This window comes from Salvia splendens, chromosome 6 (assembly GCF_004379255.2).
Source record: "Salvia splendens isolate huo1 chromosome 6, SspV2, whole genome shotgun sequence".
Classification (NCBI taxonomy): Eukaryota; Viridiplantae; Streptophyta; class Magnoliopsida; order Lamiales; family Lamiaceae; genus Salvia; species Salvia splendens.
The window spans coordinates 6,354,187-6,372,384 of NC_056037.1; the positions used below are offsets into that span (position 1 = coordinate 6,354,187).

The 18,198-nt window shown below is 37.0% G+C and overlaps 1 protein-coding gene across 1 annotated transcript; it reads left to right on the plus strand.

Annotated features, from left to right (window-relative positions):
- The first annotated feature begins 1,368 nt into the window (after nucleotides 1-1,368).
- Nucleotides 1,369-5,240, plus strand: LOC121806399 (mechanosensitive ion channel protein 10-like). The gene is made up of 7 exons (XM_042206421.1): nucleotides 1,369-1,512; nucleotides 1,767-3,197; nucleotides 3,282-3,402; nucleotides 3,645-3,938; nucleotides 4,036-4,238; nucleotides 4,527-4,836; nucleotides 4,952-5,240. Exons 2-6 carry the CDS (start codon nucleotides 1,777-1,779, stop codon nucleotides 4,786-4,788), a joined length of 2,301 nt encoding a protein of 766 aa, XP_042062355.1. The 5' UTR covers nucleotides 1,369-1,512; nucleotides 1,767-1,776; the 3' UTR covers nucleotides 4,789-4,836; nucleotides 4,952-5,240.
- Nucleotides 5,241-18,198: the final 12,958 nt, after the last annotated feature.

Genomic DNA, 18,198 nt, shown 5'->3' on the forward strand with positions numbered 1-18,198 from the left:
ATGGCTCATTTTATGGTTGCTACTCTGAGGAGTATATCTATTAATTCGATTAATTTAGTGATTATGCTTCTGCTGTTTATAAATATTTTAACTGATAAAAATAACTGACTTAATAATTTAAAATTGCTCTATATCAATAAATAAAAATCAAATCTCTAACCATATAGTCAAAAATATACTAGTCTCATTAGTCATTACACTCGGACCACTCTCTAGATTTTATGATTCATTTTTTTTTCTTGTAAATGGGTATATCGAATGATGGGAGTAGTGAATAGTGACACATCCATGAGGGAAAAATTAGTCTCAATTCATTAAAGAGAAAATTCATTATAAATACATATTCACTCCGTCTCTCTAAGTGACATATTACTTTTTAGGATGTCTTATTCTAAATGACACATTTCTAAATATAAAAACATCATTCACTCAACTTTTCCCACTCTCTTACTTTTTTATTTTCACTTTATTCACAAAATAACACTTCATAAAATCTTGTAGCAACTAGCAGCGAAGTAGAGATGCTTCATTTAGAGTTAGACAAATGGTGTATAAACTAATTTTAGTAGAGATTTAAATATATAAAAATATATGATACCTTTTTCTATAGAAGCAGTACTCATACTAAGTATAATTAGAATTAACTAATACTTCCTCCGTCTCTAAAGAGTATGCACTATTTTCTTTTTCGTCCGTTCGCAAAGAGTATGAACTTTACAATTTTGGAAACTATCTTCTCTCTAATGAGATTGAACCCATTTTTCGTTAACAATACTTAAAATCTTTCTCTATCTATCTCTCTCTTATTTTATCAATATGGTATTAAAACGCATGCTGAATCCAAAGTTCATATTCTTTGGGGACGAACATAGTATAAAGTATAAACTAAACCTATTTGACAATAATTTGCCATATCGGAATTTGCCAATATCGGCAAATGGCGTTGAATGCGGCACAACGAGTTGCGTCTATATATCAACTCATATTTATCCCTAGGTTGACCCACCAATATGTTGTTGCTTGAATTATTTAAAGCTTAGCATTTAAAACTCATGGATAGGAATCTCTTAATAAAAGAAAAATTAACTATTGATATTCATTAATTGCCGATTTATTAATTGATTATCTTCCGATTCTGCTTCCCAATTTTACTTCTCTTCTCCATGTGAAAATTATCATTAAATAAGTTAATTATGGGCTTGGATTGTGATAGAAGGTCATTTAATGAATACAATATATATTAATCCCGTGTCGAATTAGATATTTTTAAGATTAAGATCTTTGCAATAAATAAATAACATAAACAGAGAATATCTACTCCATGGAATAATTTTTTTGGGAAGTCAAACACAGAAATCGATATTCAAATATATCGCCTTTTCCCTCTCTGTTTCTCACACACACACACACACACACCTGTACGGCTATACTCACTCTGTCTGCTTTTATTGCTGAACTCTCTCTCCCTCCCCCGCTAAAGTGAAGAACTGCCGCCGCAAAAAAAAATCTCCGGTAATAGCTTCCTGCTACTCTTTGCGTGTAAAGCAAAAGTAAAATAAAATGAGGTTTTTTAAATAGCAGCTTAGGTGTAGGGTTTCTCGTTGATTAGTATAGCTAGAATTTGCTAGCGAAGAAAATAGGGTAAAATGTTGCTTATTGTCTGTTCTCATTCTGCTATGTTGTATGTTTTCCCCCTTTTTTTCTGATTTAATGCGGTGAATGAAGATGTGTATGATTTAATGCGGTGATTGTGTTCGATTTGTCAGGTTTTGATCCATGGATGGTAATGATGGAGCTCGAAAAGGTACCGGAGAAAATAGCATGATTCGGAATCAGAATAGAACACATGATGTGATAATTAATGTTCCTGAAGATGCAAAGGATACAAAGCCTAACTTTTCAGGGGCACCACCTCTTAGAGAATCGAATGATTTGGGACTTAATGGTCAAATGTCGCCACGGGTGAGTTACACCGCAACTGAACCTGCGAGGATTAGTGCTAGTAAGCCTCCCAAGATCCCCACAGGTGAGGGTCTTACTAGGCGAAAATCTTTAGCCAGGTCGCTTTATTCTAAGCCGAAAACTCGATTTGGTGAGCAGTCTGTGTCAATTGAGGGTAAGGTGATTGATGAGAATGGGCCTGAAGCATATGAGGTGCCTAGTCGGGGTGCTTCATTTAATCATGGGAAGCCGGACATTGGTAGTGCTAGCATAAAGGATAGGACTGTGCCAGTAACTCCGAAAACCCCTTTTGCGAGTTCTTTTAGGGGACTGGATGAGGATGAGGAAATATATAAGAAGGTTAGCAGTAGGAAGAAGCTAAAGCATAAAAAAGTGAGAGCCAAAGTTTTGGTGGAGTGGTTGATATTTCTTTGTATTCTTGGCTGTTTGATTGCAAGTTTGACTGTTCCTAGGCTGCAACAGATAATGCTATGGGGATTACGTCTTTGGAAGTGGTTTGCACTTGTTTTGGTAACCTTTAGTGGCTCGTTGGTTACTGAATGGATGATCAATTTTGTTGTTTTGCTGATTGAGCTAAACTATTTGCTGAAAAAGAAGGTATTGTATTTTGTTTTTGGCCTGAAGAAGATAGTTCAAGTTTGCATTTGGATTGCTTTAGTGCTTATCACTTGGACATTGCTGTTCCGGGAAGGGGTGGACAAGTCATCACGTGCTGCCACCAAAATTTTAGATATTATAACTCGGACTCTTGCTTCGATGCTTGTTGGTTCGTTCTTGTGGCTATTGAAGAACTTGTTGTTAAAGATTTTGGCATCTTCGTTCCATGTGAACACATTCTTCGATAGGATTCAGGAATCAATCTTTCATCAATACATACTATTTTCACTCTCTGGCAAGCCAATCATGGAGGCGGAACAAATGTTGGGAAGAGCAAGCAGTAATGTAAGTCAATTAAGTGTCACAAAGAAGGATAAGGACGGCAGAGAAAAGAAGGAGAAAGAGGTGATTGATATTAATAAGCTGCATCAGATGAGGCAAGAAAAGGTCTCTGCCTGGACCATGAAGATGTTAGTTGATGTTATATCTAAATCAGGTCTCACCACACTTTCTAATGCTCTTGATGAAAGTGTCTACAATGGGGGCAATGAACAAACTGACAAGGAAATAACAAACGAGGAGGAGGCAATTGCTGCTGCATATCACATTTTCAGAAATGTTGCTCAACATGGTTGCACGTAAGAAAATCATATTTTAGAGTTGTGCTTGTGCCATCAGTGTCTATCTATCTTCATTATTTCATTAAATTTTTCCTTGTGCAGGTACGTTGAAGAATATGATATGAGGAGATTCATGATCAAGGAAGAGGTTGACATTGTATTTCCAATGATTGATGTGGGTGAGACCGGGAAGATTGACAGAAAAGCTTTGACCGAATGGGTGGTATATACCATTTTCTCAGTCATATTGAATCCCTTTCTTTTAGTCATATTTAATCTTATTATGTGATGTAGTCATGCATTAAGTTTAATAAAGTGCTGCATTAGCATAACCAGTAACCTAACTTATCATATGGCCAGCTTCTTTTCTAAGTCGTTCATAGATGCCAATCTGAACTGATGTGTTTTAACTGGATATGACTAGGCACAAAAAACTCTGCTTATCCATTTTTCATATTTATGCAGGTGAAAGTTTACAAAGATCGCAGAGCGCTTGCCCATGCTCTTACAGACACAAAAACTGCTGTAAAGCAACTGAACAAGCTTATTACAGTGCTTTTGGTGATTGTCATTGTGGTTATTTGGCTTCTCTTAACGGGAATAGCGACCACCAAAGTGCTTGTTGTTATGTCATCTCAGCTTGTCGTGGCTGTTTTTATGTTTGGAAATACTTGCAAGACTATCTTTGAAGCTATTATTTTCGTATTTGTGATGCATCCCTTTGATGTTGGTGATCGCTGTGTTGTTGATGGTGTTCAGGTGACTTTTCTGAAATTTGTTTGTGCTCTGCTAGTGTTGAGTTCATTTCATTAATCAGGCTTCTTTCTTTCCTTCTTCCATCTGTGGAAAACTGCAGATGATCGTGGAAGAGATGAATATCTTTACAACTGTCTTTCTGAAGGCTGATAATGAGAAAGTGTACTACCCAAATTCTGTTCTGTCTACGAAACCCATAAGCAATTTCTACAGAAGCCCAGATATGGGAGATGCGTTCGAGTTCAACATTGATTTCAAGACACCAATGGAGAAAATAGGCTCTTTGAGAGAGAGAATCAAGAAGTAAGTTATGTTTTACATTTAAGAAATTGTCATCAAGGTACACATAGTTACTAGAATTATGTGTTACATTTTGCCTGTGCATCTGGTTAAGACTTGAATTACATACTTGAATGCTCATTCTAGGTGCTTCAGTTCTAGATAAATCCAGTTCATCATTAACTATTCACTTTATCCTCGCAAATTGTTTGAGAGATCCGAAGATTTTAGAGATAACTATGTTTACAGCAAATTTTGGCAGATATCTATACCCAATACTGAGACTGTTATTGTTGTACTTTGAAACTTCAGGTACTTGGAGAAAAATCCTAAGCACTGGCATCCAAATCACAACCTCGTCGTCAAGGAGATTGAAAATGTGAACAAGATAAAGATGGCCCTCTTTATGAATCACACTATGAACTTCCAAGACTTTCCGGAGAGGAACAGACGTAGAACTGAACTGGTTCTGGAAATGAAAAGGATTTTGGAAGAGCTTCATATCAGATACGATCTCCTTCCTCAAGATGTTCATCTCAATGACTCAAGAACATCGACAGAAACCAGCAAATGAGCTACCCTCTAACCCGAGAAACTAATAGGTTATAGGTGTCCACTCCAAGTAAGTTTTCTGATTCCTTGCACACTGGCATCATAACTTCATATCATATAGTACTATGATTTTTAGTCAGTTCCACAGATGCTGATGAAAGGATTGACTGATTTGCTCTTATCAGAATATGATGATATGATTGCTGAAAGATTCAAGTTCATACAGCAACGTTGAATTTTGAGGAGAGCAAGATGCAACAATTTTGCCATATTTACTAACTAGTTGTGGGATGATATAATTTAGAACTGAAAGGTTTAATGCTCCTATATTTGAAGCACTTAGTCCTTGTTGTAGAAATTTATGGGATTATGCTTAAATTGGAACTTCTTATTTTATTATGATTAGATTATTTACTGATAAAAACATAACTGTTTCTACTGTCAAGAGATTTCTGATTGCATGGGTTTGATTAACTATTTAAGTTAAGTATGACTCAACATTATTCCCTTTTATTTATTCATTTGTTTATGACTCTTATATCCGATTGAAATCGAAGTGAAGTACACTATTCAAGGTTTGTTTTTATAATTCAATTTAAATAAACTTGTGGTGCCAATTTAGTTTATGGGTCAATTTGTTAGCTCCTCCATCCTAATTCCTAAGCTACTTGTACCATTTCAATTTGTAAGATTGATCATACACTTGTACAATTCAAGTATGAATGCTAAGTTACAACTCATGCACCATCCGACCGAATCTGAGTATGCCTAAATGAAATACAAATGTTTCACTTAATCCTAGACATGCCCACGGTTTGTAAACCGGAACTGCCTAAATGAAATACAAATGTTTCACTTAATCCTAGACATGCCTAAATGAAATACAAATGTTTCGTAAACTGGAACTGCCTAAATGAAATACAAATGTTTCACTTAATCGGTTAATCCCCATAGGAGGCGAGGCGTTCGGTTGGGTATATCAGACTAAATTGTGTGTCACCAATTCACTAATTCGATGATCGGTTGCCGCAATCCAAATTAATCTCAATGATGGCATTTTCAGTGTTTAAGGCAGACAACTTATCACACCATTCGTGTAGTTGCTTCCATCTCTCATGCACAACTGTGAGGCCTTGGGAGATGGGCTTCTGGCAGCCAGTGGGTTAAGTCCTCCCCCTTAACGGGCTACTGTTTACCCTGATTGAACCCCATCACATGATGTCGGGCCGGAGTGTGGGGCCCGCCAAGACGACATAATCGCCTTTTGCTGCAATTAATCTCACCCCTCTCTTAGTTGCTGTCATCAATTAAAACATAAATTGATTAGTCACATAATTTAGTAATCACCCGATTCATTCACAAGAATTTTCATAATTAATTAAAATTAATTTTATAATTTTAATTAACCAAGGGAAGAGGTAAATGAAGATGTAAAGTTATATAACTACCATATTTATCATTTTTCCATAAAAGATCATTCTCCAATGAAATAGATATTTGAGAAATGTATTATATCTTTTTCCATTTTGAAGAGGTATCTTTACCTCTCCATCAATAGAGATGTAAAATTTTATATCTACCATATTTGTCTTCTTTTTATGGAAAAACCATTTTCTAAATTGGAGAGGTATTTGAGAAGGTATTGCACTTTATATTTTTTCATGAATTTTGTACTATTATTTAATTTTAAAAAATGATTTACCTTTCTATATACATTTTTTCTTTGGAATGTGTTATTTTTTGAAAGGGTATATTTCACTTTTTGAGAAGATAAATAGACAATATATCTATTTCATTATATTTTCTTGTTGGAGATGCTCTTATCAACCAAACTATAATATCAAAATCAATACTAATTTTATTATAGACAAAATCCATCTTGAGCTATCCCATACTATATCTCATGACTGTTTAATCCACCAACTGAACAAGGCCTATGTGAATAAGAGACTTAGGGTGTCCACAATAAGAAGACCATGCCCACGCCCAAGTCACAAAAACTTGTCCAGGGCCACAAGAAAACTTGTCCACCCTAATAGTGGACAAGTCCAAGCCACAAATCTAATTATTTTTCAATTCTTGGTATATTTTAATTTAAATAGAATAAAAATTATCGGACTATAATAATTAAAAAAATGCATAATTTATAAAAAAAAATATAGAGAGTGAAAATTTTAGGGTGTAAAATGTGTGTGAGGTGAAAATGTCTTAAATATAGTATTTATAAAAAAATTCGAAAATATTAAAAAAAAATTAAAACTTGGGCAGAGCCGCGGCTCTCGGCCGCTGCAATAGGGCGCCGCGGCCTGCACCCAAGAGCCGTGTCCGGGTCAACTAGGTGGCGCGCCCATAGTCTCCCCGCCCCGGTCAAGCCCCTGCCCGAGAGCCGCGACTCCCGATTGTGGAAATTCTTAATTATTTCAATTTTTCATTGCTAGGGCTCGTTATGATTGCAAGAAGGATTAGAGTGTCCACTATAAGGCGGATAACTCCAATAGCCCCGCCCCCCTTTTTGTCCACAACCCCAGTTTTTTTGTCCGCGACCAAAAAAAAGTTTTCCGCCACTATAGGCGGACACTTCCAATAGCCCCAATTTTTTTCGTTTATTTTAATTCAATTATAATTAAAATTATCGGACTATACGTAATTAGAAAAAACAGCTATAAGTGAAGAAATTAAAATTAAACACTACATTTTTGTCGTATTAAAGTACTGGAAAAATTATACAACGAAATATTAATCTATTGAACATCACGATGGTGTTCACACTGTGCCGCCACCTCCCCTACGTGCCCAAACTTCTTCAATCAAATCGGCCTGGAGTGCGGTATGTGTTGTGCTCCTGCGCATATCAGTGAAACGTTGGATCAAATATTCATTGCTCCGTGGTACGCCCATCTGGATCGGCGCGGAGACAACACCGTTACTTGTACTTGCTCCATCTTCCAGTGCCCAGCGCTCTGCAGCAAATCCTTCATCTTCTATTATCATATTATGCAATATGATATATGCTAACATAATATTCGCAACATCATTTTCGTGCCAAACTCGTGTCGGGAACCGTATAATGGCCCATCGCGCTTGGAGGACACCAAAAGCTCGCTCAACATCCTTCTTAGCAGCCTCTTGTTTTCGCGCAAAATATTGTTTCTTCGGTCCAACCGGTTGGCGAACTATCTTGGCGAATACGGGCCACCAAGGATATATCCCATTTGCCAAATAGTATCCCCTACTGTACTGCGTGCCGTTGGCTACGAAGCTGATTTCGAGACCCTCCCCCCGGCACTCATCATTGAATAGAGGTGATGACTGAAGAACATTGATGTCGTTGTTCGAACCTGCAACACTGAAATACGCATGTCAGATCCGGAAATGGTAGTCAGCAACGGCTTCCAAGATCATTGAGGGATGTCTTTCTTTGAAACCAGTAGTGAACTGGCCATTCCACGCCACCGGGCAGTTTCTCCACTCCCAATGCATTCAATCGATGTTTCCTAACATTCTTGGGAAGCCGTGAACCGCACCATGCATATCTAGCAGTCTCTGGCACCCATCAGAGGTGGGCTTTCGTAGGAACTCCCCACCAAATATTTCTCGGATCCCCTTACAAACTGCCTGAGCACCGTTAGGCTAGTCGTCTCACCCATCTGTAGGTGTTCGTCGAACATATCCGCCGGTCCGGCGTAGGCAAGCTGTCGGATTACAGCGGTGCACTTCTGAATAGTAGACAACCCTATTCGGCCAGTGCAATCACTTCGGATGGTGAAGCACCGGTACCGCTCTGCCAAATTCGTCGCTATATCGTTGAAGAGCCGTTGCGACATTCTGAATCGCCGACGGAAAATCTCGGGTGGATAATGGGGGTTATCCACAAAGTAGTCCACCACTAGACGCTGGTGCACTCCGCTATGGTCTCGTTGGATGGTCCGACGACGAGTAATCGCAAAGGGATGGTGGCCTCCACGATCTCCGCCGCGGGCGCCGCATCCTTCGCGCCGGCGTCGTTCTGCACCTCTTGAATCAGAGAATTCCACGCCTCGTTCCACAAATCGTCCATTTTAAATACCAATGGAATCCACAAATTTTAGTGAGAGAAAGTATGATTGAAAAATTGGAATGGGGTAAAAATAATGAGTGAAATGAGGTGTATTAATAGGTAAATTAAATTGAATTAAAAAAATAAAAAATAAAAAATCGTCCGCCCCGCCGCAAACCGCCTCCACTATAGGCCGGCGCGCCGGCCGCCCCGCCGCGTCCTCGCACATTTCTCGACGGAAGGCCTTCCACTCCCTTTTTTTGTCCGCTTCGGGGCGGACGTCCCGTCCACTATAGACCGCCCCACCTTCTCCCTTACCGGAGCGGCCGGCGCGCCTATACTATATGTCGCCGCTTCTCCATGTACTCCATATTCTGTCCTGTGTTGTGTTCTAAAAAATTCTGGATTTGTGAAGCTGTGTGTGCTATGATACAGAGTGTATATGTCTGTAAATTATGGCATTTGGATGGCATATTTTGTGATTAAATTTGTGCTTTGAATCGTTTATAATGCATAGGAATTGGTATTATTTTTTAATTTGCTCTGGAGCTACTTTATCATTGAACACGTATCTGTTAAGTAGTAGCTTGTGCAATTGTAGAGGTCTCCACAACATTTCTGCAATTAAGGGATGTCTAGCTGCACAAGTGAACACGGTCATCTGGTCATGGTATTGGAGGACATTATGCAACTTTACCGTATTGAAAAATGTTCAATACGGTAAAAAATGTTCAATTTTCAATTGCCGCTAAATTTTCCTTGTGCGCGGCAAATAAGTTTTGATGGAATGGTGTTAGGGGCAAATCTGTCAATGCACTTTGAAAAAGGCAGGTTAAAAAAAATTGCAAAATCCAATTCCTCAAAACTAAAGCCCAATTCAGAGTAAATGAACGCCCATTTAGTTTGTGAATTGTGTGGGCCCAGCAAACACATTTATGCCCTTGTTCCATTTATTGAGAACCCACCTCTAATGTAGTGAACATGCCCTTAGTGTGCAATCTGTGTTTTCACGATAGTTTATGTAGCATTGTTTCAAATGACTAAGTATTTTCATTTCAAAACAGAAAAAACAAGATATTATTATACATAATCGTATTGGATATCTAAGGGTGTGTTCACCTTTCTTCTTAGCCAGATAAGGGCTTATTTCTGTCCAAGTTAGAGTGTTCACGTTCCTTGTATTAATTCTTGCTGGCCCTAGAGATACACCAGAAGAAATAGCCAATTTTCAATTCTTTCAAAGAGGGTGCTAATTGTTTCTGCATCGATCTTTGAGTCAAGAATTGGCTGTTAAATTCCTTCTTTACCTATGCATTTTGGATTTTGCAACCAGCCACTGCCGCATTCTCTACTCAATATCTTTAATTCCTTCTTGTCGATGTCTTCATCATCAGCATCTTTTTCTTCTTCTTCTTCCTCTTCTTCCCTAATCTCAATTCCCCTCTCAAATTAATAATGTACCAAATTCAAAGAAACGAACGAAGGTCACCACCATCTCTACACTCTCCTCGCACGCCCACGCCACCTCCCTCCGCACGGCTCCAGTCGTTGCCCACACACGGTCAGACCGCCGCCGTATTTTGCTCCAGTTGTGAAACAACGATTTGGCTACAGTTTATGTAAATTACATGGTATGCGATTGTATGAATGCAAATGGATGTTGGGATCGATTTTTCTAGTTTCTGTAAAATGCTATGAACAACCTCGATATGTGTATGAAAGAAGTGAGGAAAAGTGGCTACCTTTGGGAACTAATGAAACTGTGAAGAAGATGGGATAACTCCTTGTTGGTTTCTGATAAAAAAAACATCATGGGTCGATTTATAAAACTAGTATTTAGAGAGTGAAGATTTTTGTTTGATTGGAAAAGGAAAACAGAAATGGAAAGGGTAGGGGTGAGGCTTCTTCTCGTTGAAATCTGCCCAGAACTTCCATAAGGCAATTTTCCATTCATTAATTTCCTTTTTATTCCACAACTAGTTTGCACAAATCTCAAATTAACAAAAAATAAATTGAAGCCTATTTGGTTATATCTGCTCTAGCACACTCCGCAATTGGATTATTATGGGATAATTTTTTGATTTTTAGTTGTTATTTTGTGTTTCAGAGAAAGAGACAGACCAATGAAAAGGGGGCATTATTGGCCAACAAAAATTGAAGAAAAAACTAAATGCAAAATTAAATTTTATAATATCAAAACATGGGCTATTTGTTTCTATTCTACATATGTTGTTGTATGTTAATATTTTTGTAGGTAGTTTATATAGTTTTGAATGCTGTTTTGCTTGTAATTTGAACTTCATGACGAAACATTGAAAAATAAGGTCCAGTATTATAATTATGCCACGATAAATATCTAGAACTGGATTATATCGCCGCCTATGAACTTTATTGCGTTTTATCCAGTGCAATCTCTCCATTTCTAAATTTGGGCAAAAAATACTATACTACTACTACTACTCATTAAATGAACACGTGATTGAATCGTCATTTGTGGAATAATTTTTATCCAGAAAAGGACTTGAATAGTTGCATCACTTGCATGTGATATTGTTGGACCCACGGTCGATATTTTGACAAATAAAAATGATACTATCATGCAATTTACTATACGATAAAAAATTGCAATGCCAAAGTTGATGGCTTGGTGGGCCACTCCTAGGAAATGGACTATTTTTTGGATCTACAAAAGTACACGGGCCCACTGGGCTCTGCATTAGTATAATTTTATCTCATTTTCCAATTACTATTAAGATTGGTTCGTCTGAATGGAGTGCTGTAACATCTAAGATCAATTTACTAAAATGAACTTATACTAACTAAATATGAATCGAGGTCTATTTTATCGGCCGTGGATTGTTAACACTTAATTATGTTAATGTAGTAGTAATAAGATTATTGTTAGAGATTTTATATGCAATATTGTTGTTGAAAACTTGATATGTGTCAAATAATACATCATTTTAAAGTGAAAATGTAAGTGACTTCGAGTAAAATAAATCCGAAATATTTGTATGAAGAAAATATTACAAAAGATTCAATATGGGGAGATAAATAAGGTATAAAACGAATTAAATGATCGATCCTCAAAGAATGTACTCTAATGTAGCAATATGCATATGTTTAATGGAATACATACCTGAATTAGAATAGTAAGTAGTAATTAAGTTGAGAAAAAATCGCCTAATCTAGGTATATCAAGGTGAAAAGATGGACTAATCTATAATATATTGACAATAGGAAATGTACATTGCTTCACTTCCATAAGCATGTGCATGTGTAAGTGTAATCTCTAGTTGAAAATGAAACAGTGTATATTTTCATTTGTTAATATATTATAGGTAGGACACACCACGTCATAGTACGACTAGTGTAGGAAAATTTTCTCGGTTCTTAAATTTGTCGCTTATCGTCATAAATTTGTGAATAATAATGAAAACTTCCGTTTATACTAATTTAGTAGTAGTGATTTACATCAATTTTTTTTGTATTAATTTCTTGCCCTTTTTCGATCTTGATTTGATGTGTTAGTTGTAAACAACCATGCAAATCTAACATGTCTTTATGAATTAGATTTGTCACGAGCCTCAAATTTCTAGATGATCCAAATCCTAAAAAGATGGAGCAACAAACAAATCAAGCACTGTAGGTACGTAATTCTTACTACTTCAAAAAAATTCAAAAAATATTGTGAATTATGTTTGAGGAAAATAAACAAAGATAAACACAAATATAAAATACATAAATTGTTTATTCAATTCAATATGATGTAGTATATCTATGTTTGCATGTGATGTTACACCGGAGATTTCATTATAACTTTTGGATGCAACTTCAAATTTCTCAAAACTCATTTTAGATTCTTCCTTTTTTTCTTGAGAAATACTAGTTTTATATTTGGATGCCAAAGCAGTGTACTTTTACGAAGTTCATGCTTGGCTTCTATTCCAAACAATACAGTTGTTTTTTTACTTTAATTCTTTAATTCCAATTTTTCCATTAGAGTAAAACAGTGGCCAATTTGGTAGTATTCCATTAGAAAACATTTGCCAATTTTTTCCATTACTATAATTCTTAATTCCAAAAAGTTCTCTTAATGAAATAGTGGCCATTTTTGGTTTCAACATTTTGGGACAAACGGGCTAACGTTTGTCCTTGCAAATTTCTCAAAACCTATTTCTGATTATTCGTTTGTTGTCGAGAATGCCAAAATCTTTGTCATTTTTCAGAGTGCCATGCTAACAATAGTAGTATTGTTTTACTATAATTCTTAATTCCAATTTTTTCCATTGATAAAACAGTGGCCACTTTGATAGTACCAGTATTTGTTTATAAAAAGTGGCCAATTTCTTACTATAGTTCTAAGTCCAAAATTTTCCATTAAAAACAGTGGCCAATTTGATTGTTTTTACTCACACATATTGTTAACCGACTTTAACAAGATAATGCAACCGTGAATCCAATAGAATGCCATTTTATATACTCCTTTTATTTTGGTTATATAATAACTAATTATTTTATGCCATTTTATATACTCCTTTATTTTGGTTATAAAACTAATTATTTTATTCGAGGTATGGTCATTAATAATCCTTTAGTCACGTAATCATAATATTCTAGTAACAAGCGTTTATGTTACATGTATTAAAAGAACTACCGCCGGTCTTCAAGAATCTCATTTTGTTATTTTCATCTAATCCCACAAATGATTCTTTTTGTTATTTTCATCTAATCCCACAAATTATCTCATTTTATTTTCTACGTATTATTTTTTATAAGGATATCATATTCTACCGATTCATTTCGTTTACAATAAAATCAATAGTCCCTCCTTCAGTTAAAGATAGTCAAATTAAAAATGATACAAATTTTAATACAGATAAAGTAAGATAACTAAAAATAAAAATAAAATAAAATATTATTAATAAAGAATATAATAAAAGAAAAAATATTTAAAATTAATTTAATTTTAAAATACGATCCAAAATATGTTAAAATTAGTTTAAATTTAAGGAAGAAATGGAGTACTACTACTAAAAGAGAGTAACAATTTTTTCCAAACCAGCATTAGCCGTTAGTTAGAGCATCCGCAATAGCGGACGTCGGGGAGGACTTCCGATATTGCATCAAATGAGGCGGACGCGGACGTCCCCGACGGACGAGAGGGCGTCCGTCGGTTTCAGCGGACGTCCGTCCCTACGTCTGCTATTGCGGCGTGACGATGGACGTCCCATTTTTTGAGTTTTTTTATATTTTAAACTCTATATATACGGCTCGTTGCAAACTTTATATATACGACTCGTTGCAAACTTTATATATACGATTTTTTAAAAACCTCTAACGCATGTATTATCATCGAAAATGAAGGCCTAAAACAAAAACATATCATACCGTCCCCAGGCAAGGGAGCATCGCCCCCCTTGACCCCCTGACTCGTCCGTTCGGCTAGCGGCAAACTATATAGATTCAAGGCATAATATGTACTTTGTTTGAATCGTTTTTTTTGTTTGGGATGTTTTTTTTAACTATGTATTTTTTTAATTTAAATATGTATGCTTTTTTTAAATAAAATGGTTGCAATTTCCCCGTATTCGTGTCAAAATTTTAATTCCGTAAAATTGCATATTTGTGAATTTGTGAATTTTGATTATTATGGATGTCCGCCGGGATGTCCGCTATTATAGAGTGGGATGTTCTTATGACATGGCAGGATGTGTTTTGGGATGTCCGCCGGGACATCTGATCCCTATTGCGGATGCTCTTACAGATATTGAAATTTGTAGACGAGTTTTTTTAGTGAACTTCATAAAAAGTCCCTAACGTTTCCATTTGTGACACTGCAGGTCCCTAACAAAAAAAATATCGCCACAAGACTCTAACCTTAAACATAATCACATATCTTGTATTTGTAGCCAATTTTCGGACCAAAATACTCAAATGCCTTGAAGGGCATTTCAGTCATATTACTGCAACTTGCAGGCCTACTCTGCACACACCTACACGACTTGCAGACATTAGCCAGACACTTTTGTCAAATCAAAGTTGATCTTTGCCAAGCTGTGTACTTCCATCTATATTTTAAGGGTTTGAAATTCATTTCTCTTCTCTCACTTCAATTCATCCTCCTATTTTCTTTCGTCTAATGTGTGTGCTCCCTACCGTCGTATACTCAGCTTTCAATTCATCCTCTATAGCTGAGCTTGAGATCGCAATTTAGGTAACTTGCACTCTGACCGGTGACCGGTAAGGTGAATTTGGGTCAATTTTGTAGCTGAATTTGTGTGGATTTTGCAGTTGAATTTGGTTGTATTCAATTTAGGGTTTATGTGTGTTAGGCTGTGTCGTGCAATTTTTGGGGGATTTCATTTCATAAATAATGGCGTATAAGTTTTTAATATGTTTTGGGTTTTAATTTTCAATTCATGTGCTTGTTGCAATGTCTTCTTCTAATTCTCAATCGTTCGGGTCAAGTTTCAATTGGGATTGGCCTCGTCCACAGATTGTGAACTGTAATCATGATCTTGAGGCTGAGTTAGTGATATCTAGGACGGCTGCTAATCCTGGTTGACGTTACTATCGTTGTCTGATATGGAAGGTATGGCATGGTACAAGCATAAAGAAAATGTTCCATTTGACTTTTATGGATACGAAATGTAATGATTTTGAATGAATTATGCAGGAAGATGATTGCAGATTCTTTCGCTGGGTTGATGCAGGTCTTTCCCTAAGTCAAGACACTTACTTTCAAAAAATCAAGCTCGGACGAGATAAGTTTGAAGAACAACTCCGATGCAAAAAAATTATGGACGGTGTTCTCGAAGATAAATTGCGTATGAAAACTGAGGAGTGCGTAGGTCTTAAGTTACAAATTGATAAAGCCACCAAAATGTCCCAAAATATGAAGATTGTATTTCGTTGTTATGCGTTGTAATTTTTCTCCTTGTGTAATGTTAACTCTTTCCTTCCTGGGTTGTTCAATCATTTTAATCATTTTCCTTCCCCATGTTATGTAGTGTTACAATTGCTTGTTCAGTTCAGTCAATAAGTCAATTATATATCACATTTTGTTGACGTTTTAATAAATCATGAATGAAGTGTCACACCTTTTAATAAATCACGAATGAAGTACCATACGTTTTAATAAAATCATGAATGAAGTACCGGACGTTTGAATAAAATCACGTATTAAATTACACAATACATAAAATCATTGTGTCAGTACAAAGGTTCGACTTTTATAATCACAACTAAAGTACTACAGTTTGTGCGGAATAACACACGATGTACAAGGTTAAAATACCATACCCAGACTTGTTCAAAATAGCTGAATATAACACGCAAAGCATAGACTAGTTCAACATACACAATACCCCATTCATATAGCTAACAAACGATGTTAACAACATCCCATCAAAATATTGTCCGAGTATTCATAAATACACAAACCATAGTCATAATAGCATAATGTTTGATAAAAACAAAAACCAACACCATTGTTTACACTTATACATCACCCAATCTTCCTAATCTCTTCCCAATCTTCATCCACGCGATTACTCAATCGTGATCCCCGCGACGGCCACAGAGCTGCGGATGAGCCCTAGTCCGACGTGTGCTAGGCCTTAGAGCAGTTGGATTGGTCTACAATAAACAACAAAGCGTTCAAATTGACGTCCAACAAGTAGGAATGAAATACATATATTGATACTAACTACTACCTCTTGGTTTTGCTGCAGGTTGGAGGCCTCGTCCGTAGCCCGCTGTGTGCTAGGCCGTCCCCGAAGAGCTGGATTGGTTTGTAATATATAAACATTAAAATTAAAATAGACGCCCAACGGGTGGTGAATTCATATATTGGTAATGAATAGTACCTCTTGGTTTTGATGCGCATTGGACGACTCTGCCCTGTTACCTGTATCCGACGTAGGTGGGTCACTGGCCTGTGACGAACTCTGACCAACTTCAGTACGGGCATCTACACGGGGATCATTGGTGCATGTTCTTCTGTTATGACCCTCTTGTCCGCACCGTCAACATCTCAGTACAAAGGTTCGCCTTAGTGACTCAGCTTCATTCTCATGATGGCGAACCTGGGGCTCTTCGCGCCTGAGTTTCTTCGGTCGTCCACGCTGTCGCTTTGTCCTCGGGGGCGCTATTTCAAATCCAACTTTAGAAGTCTTGGGCCAACTATCCATCCCATTGATTGGGTAGAGGACATTCTCGTACAGAATCGACATTGTGGACCTTAAATAATAACGAGAGACGTAGTCCGATACACATGCCCATTCTTGTTGATTGTAGCGATAGCATGAGTGCACGAGCATGTAAATTCACGCATGTTCACTACATACTGGGAAGTCGGTCCCAACACTTGGTACGAATCCTCTCCATTCCATGTTGATCTCTAAGAAGAAGCCCTCACGTACAACTTGTCCACAATCTCTTTGATAACGGGAGGGAGTGCGTGTTAATGGTCAACTCTCGAGCAATTGCTATATGGCCTCTAATCTGAATCCTCTCCATCTGACTCGTCTGAATCTCCTCCAACATGGTGATAATGGCCAACTCTCGAGCAATTGCTATATTCGAATTGAAGGTCTCAGAGATATTGTTGAGGATAATATCACAACAGACATGTGAGGAGAAATATGCCTTCACCCATTTTTCTTTTGGAGCAACACCAAGTATGTATTGATGTGCTTGGGGATATATAATCCGCAACGCATCCATCTGCTCCACATATTGCTCGTGGGTTGTACTCGAGGAAAGCTCCCACAACATTTCTTTAAAATTCTCCCCGGTGAATCTCTTGTATATGTGTTGAACACAGAAGCGATGTTCGCTCTGTGGGAAATCCTCAACAATGGCTTTTGCAAGACCCTACAAATGAAACACAACACAACACCCATTAGCACATCAGTAACAAGAAGTCGAGGAACAACTACAACTTGTAAAATATCTCTAATCACAGTCGAAGTATTAATGTATAGGTCAAATCACAAACAAAGTATAATTATTTCAAAAATCACATTTGAAGTATACACGTTATACTGAAATCACAAATCACATACCTTTTGTTGAACAGACATGAAGACGTATCTTGGGGCATTGTCATGCAACCGAAGGTTCTCGGCTAGGTAGGATCAAAACCATTTCCATTGAGTGTAGCTCTCTGCCTCAGTCACCGCCCACGCAATAGGCCACCAACCGTTGTTGGGATCAATTCCAATGGTCGTCATCAGTTGGCCCCTATACATACCCCGCAGAAAACAAGCATCTAAGAAGATAATTGGACGGCAAAAACGCATCCAACCCTTTTTTAAAGGCCCCAAGTAACAATAAAACCTCAAGAATCTTGGGCCTATAGTGTCAGGATCCCTGAAATTCTCATAATGT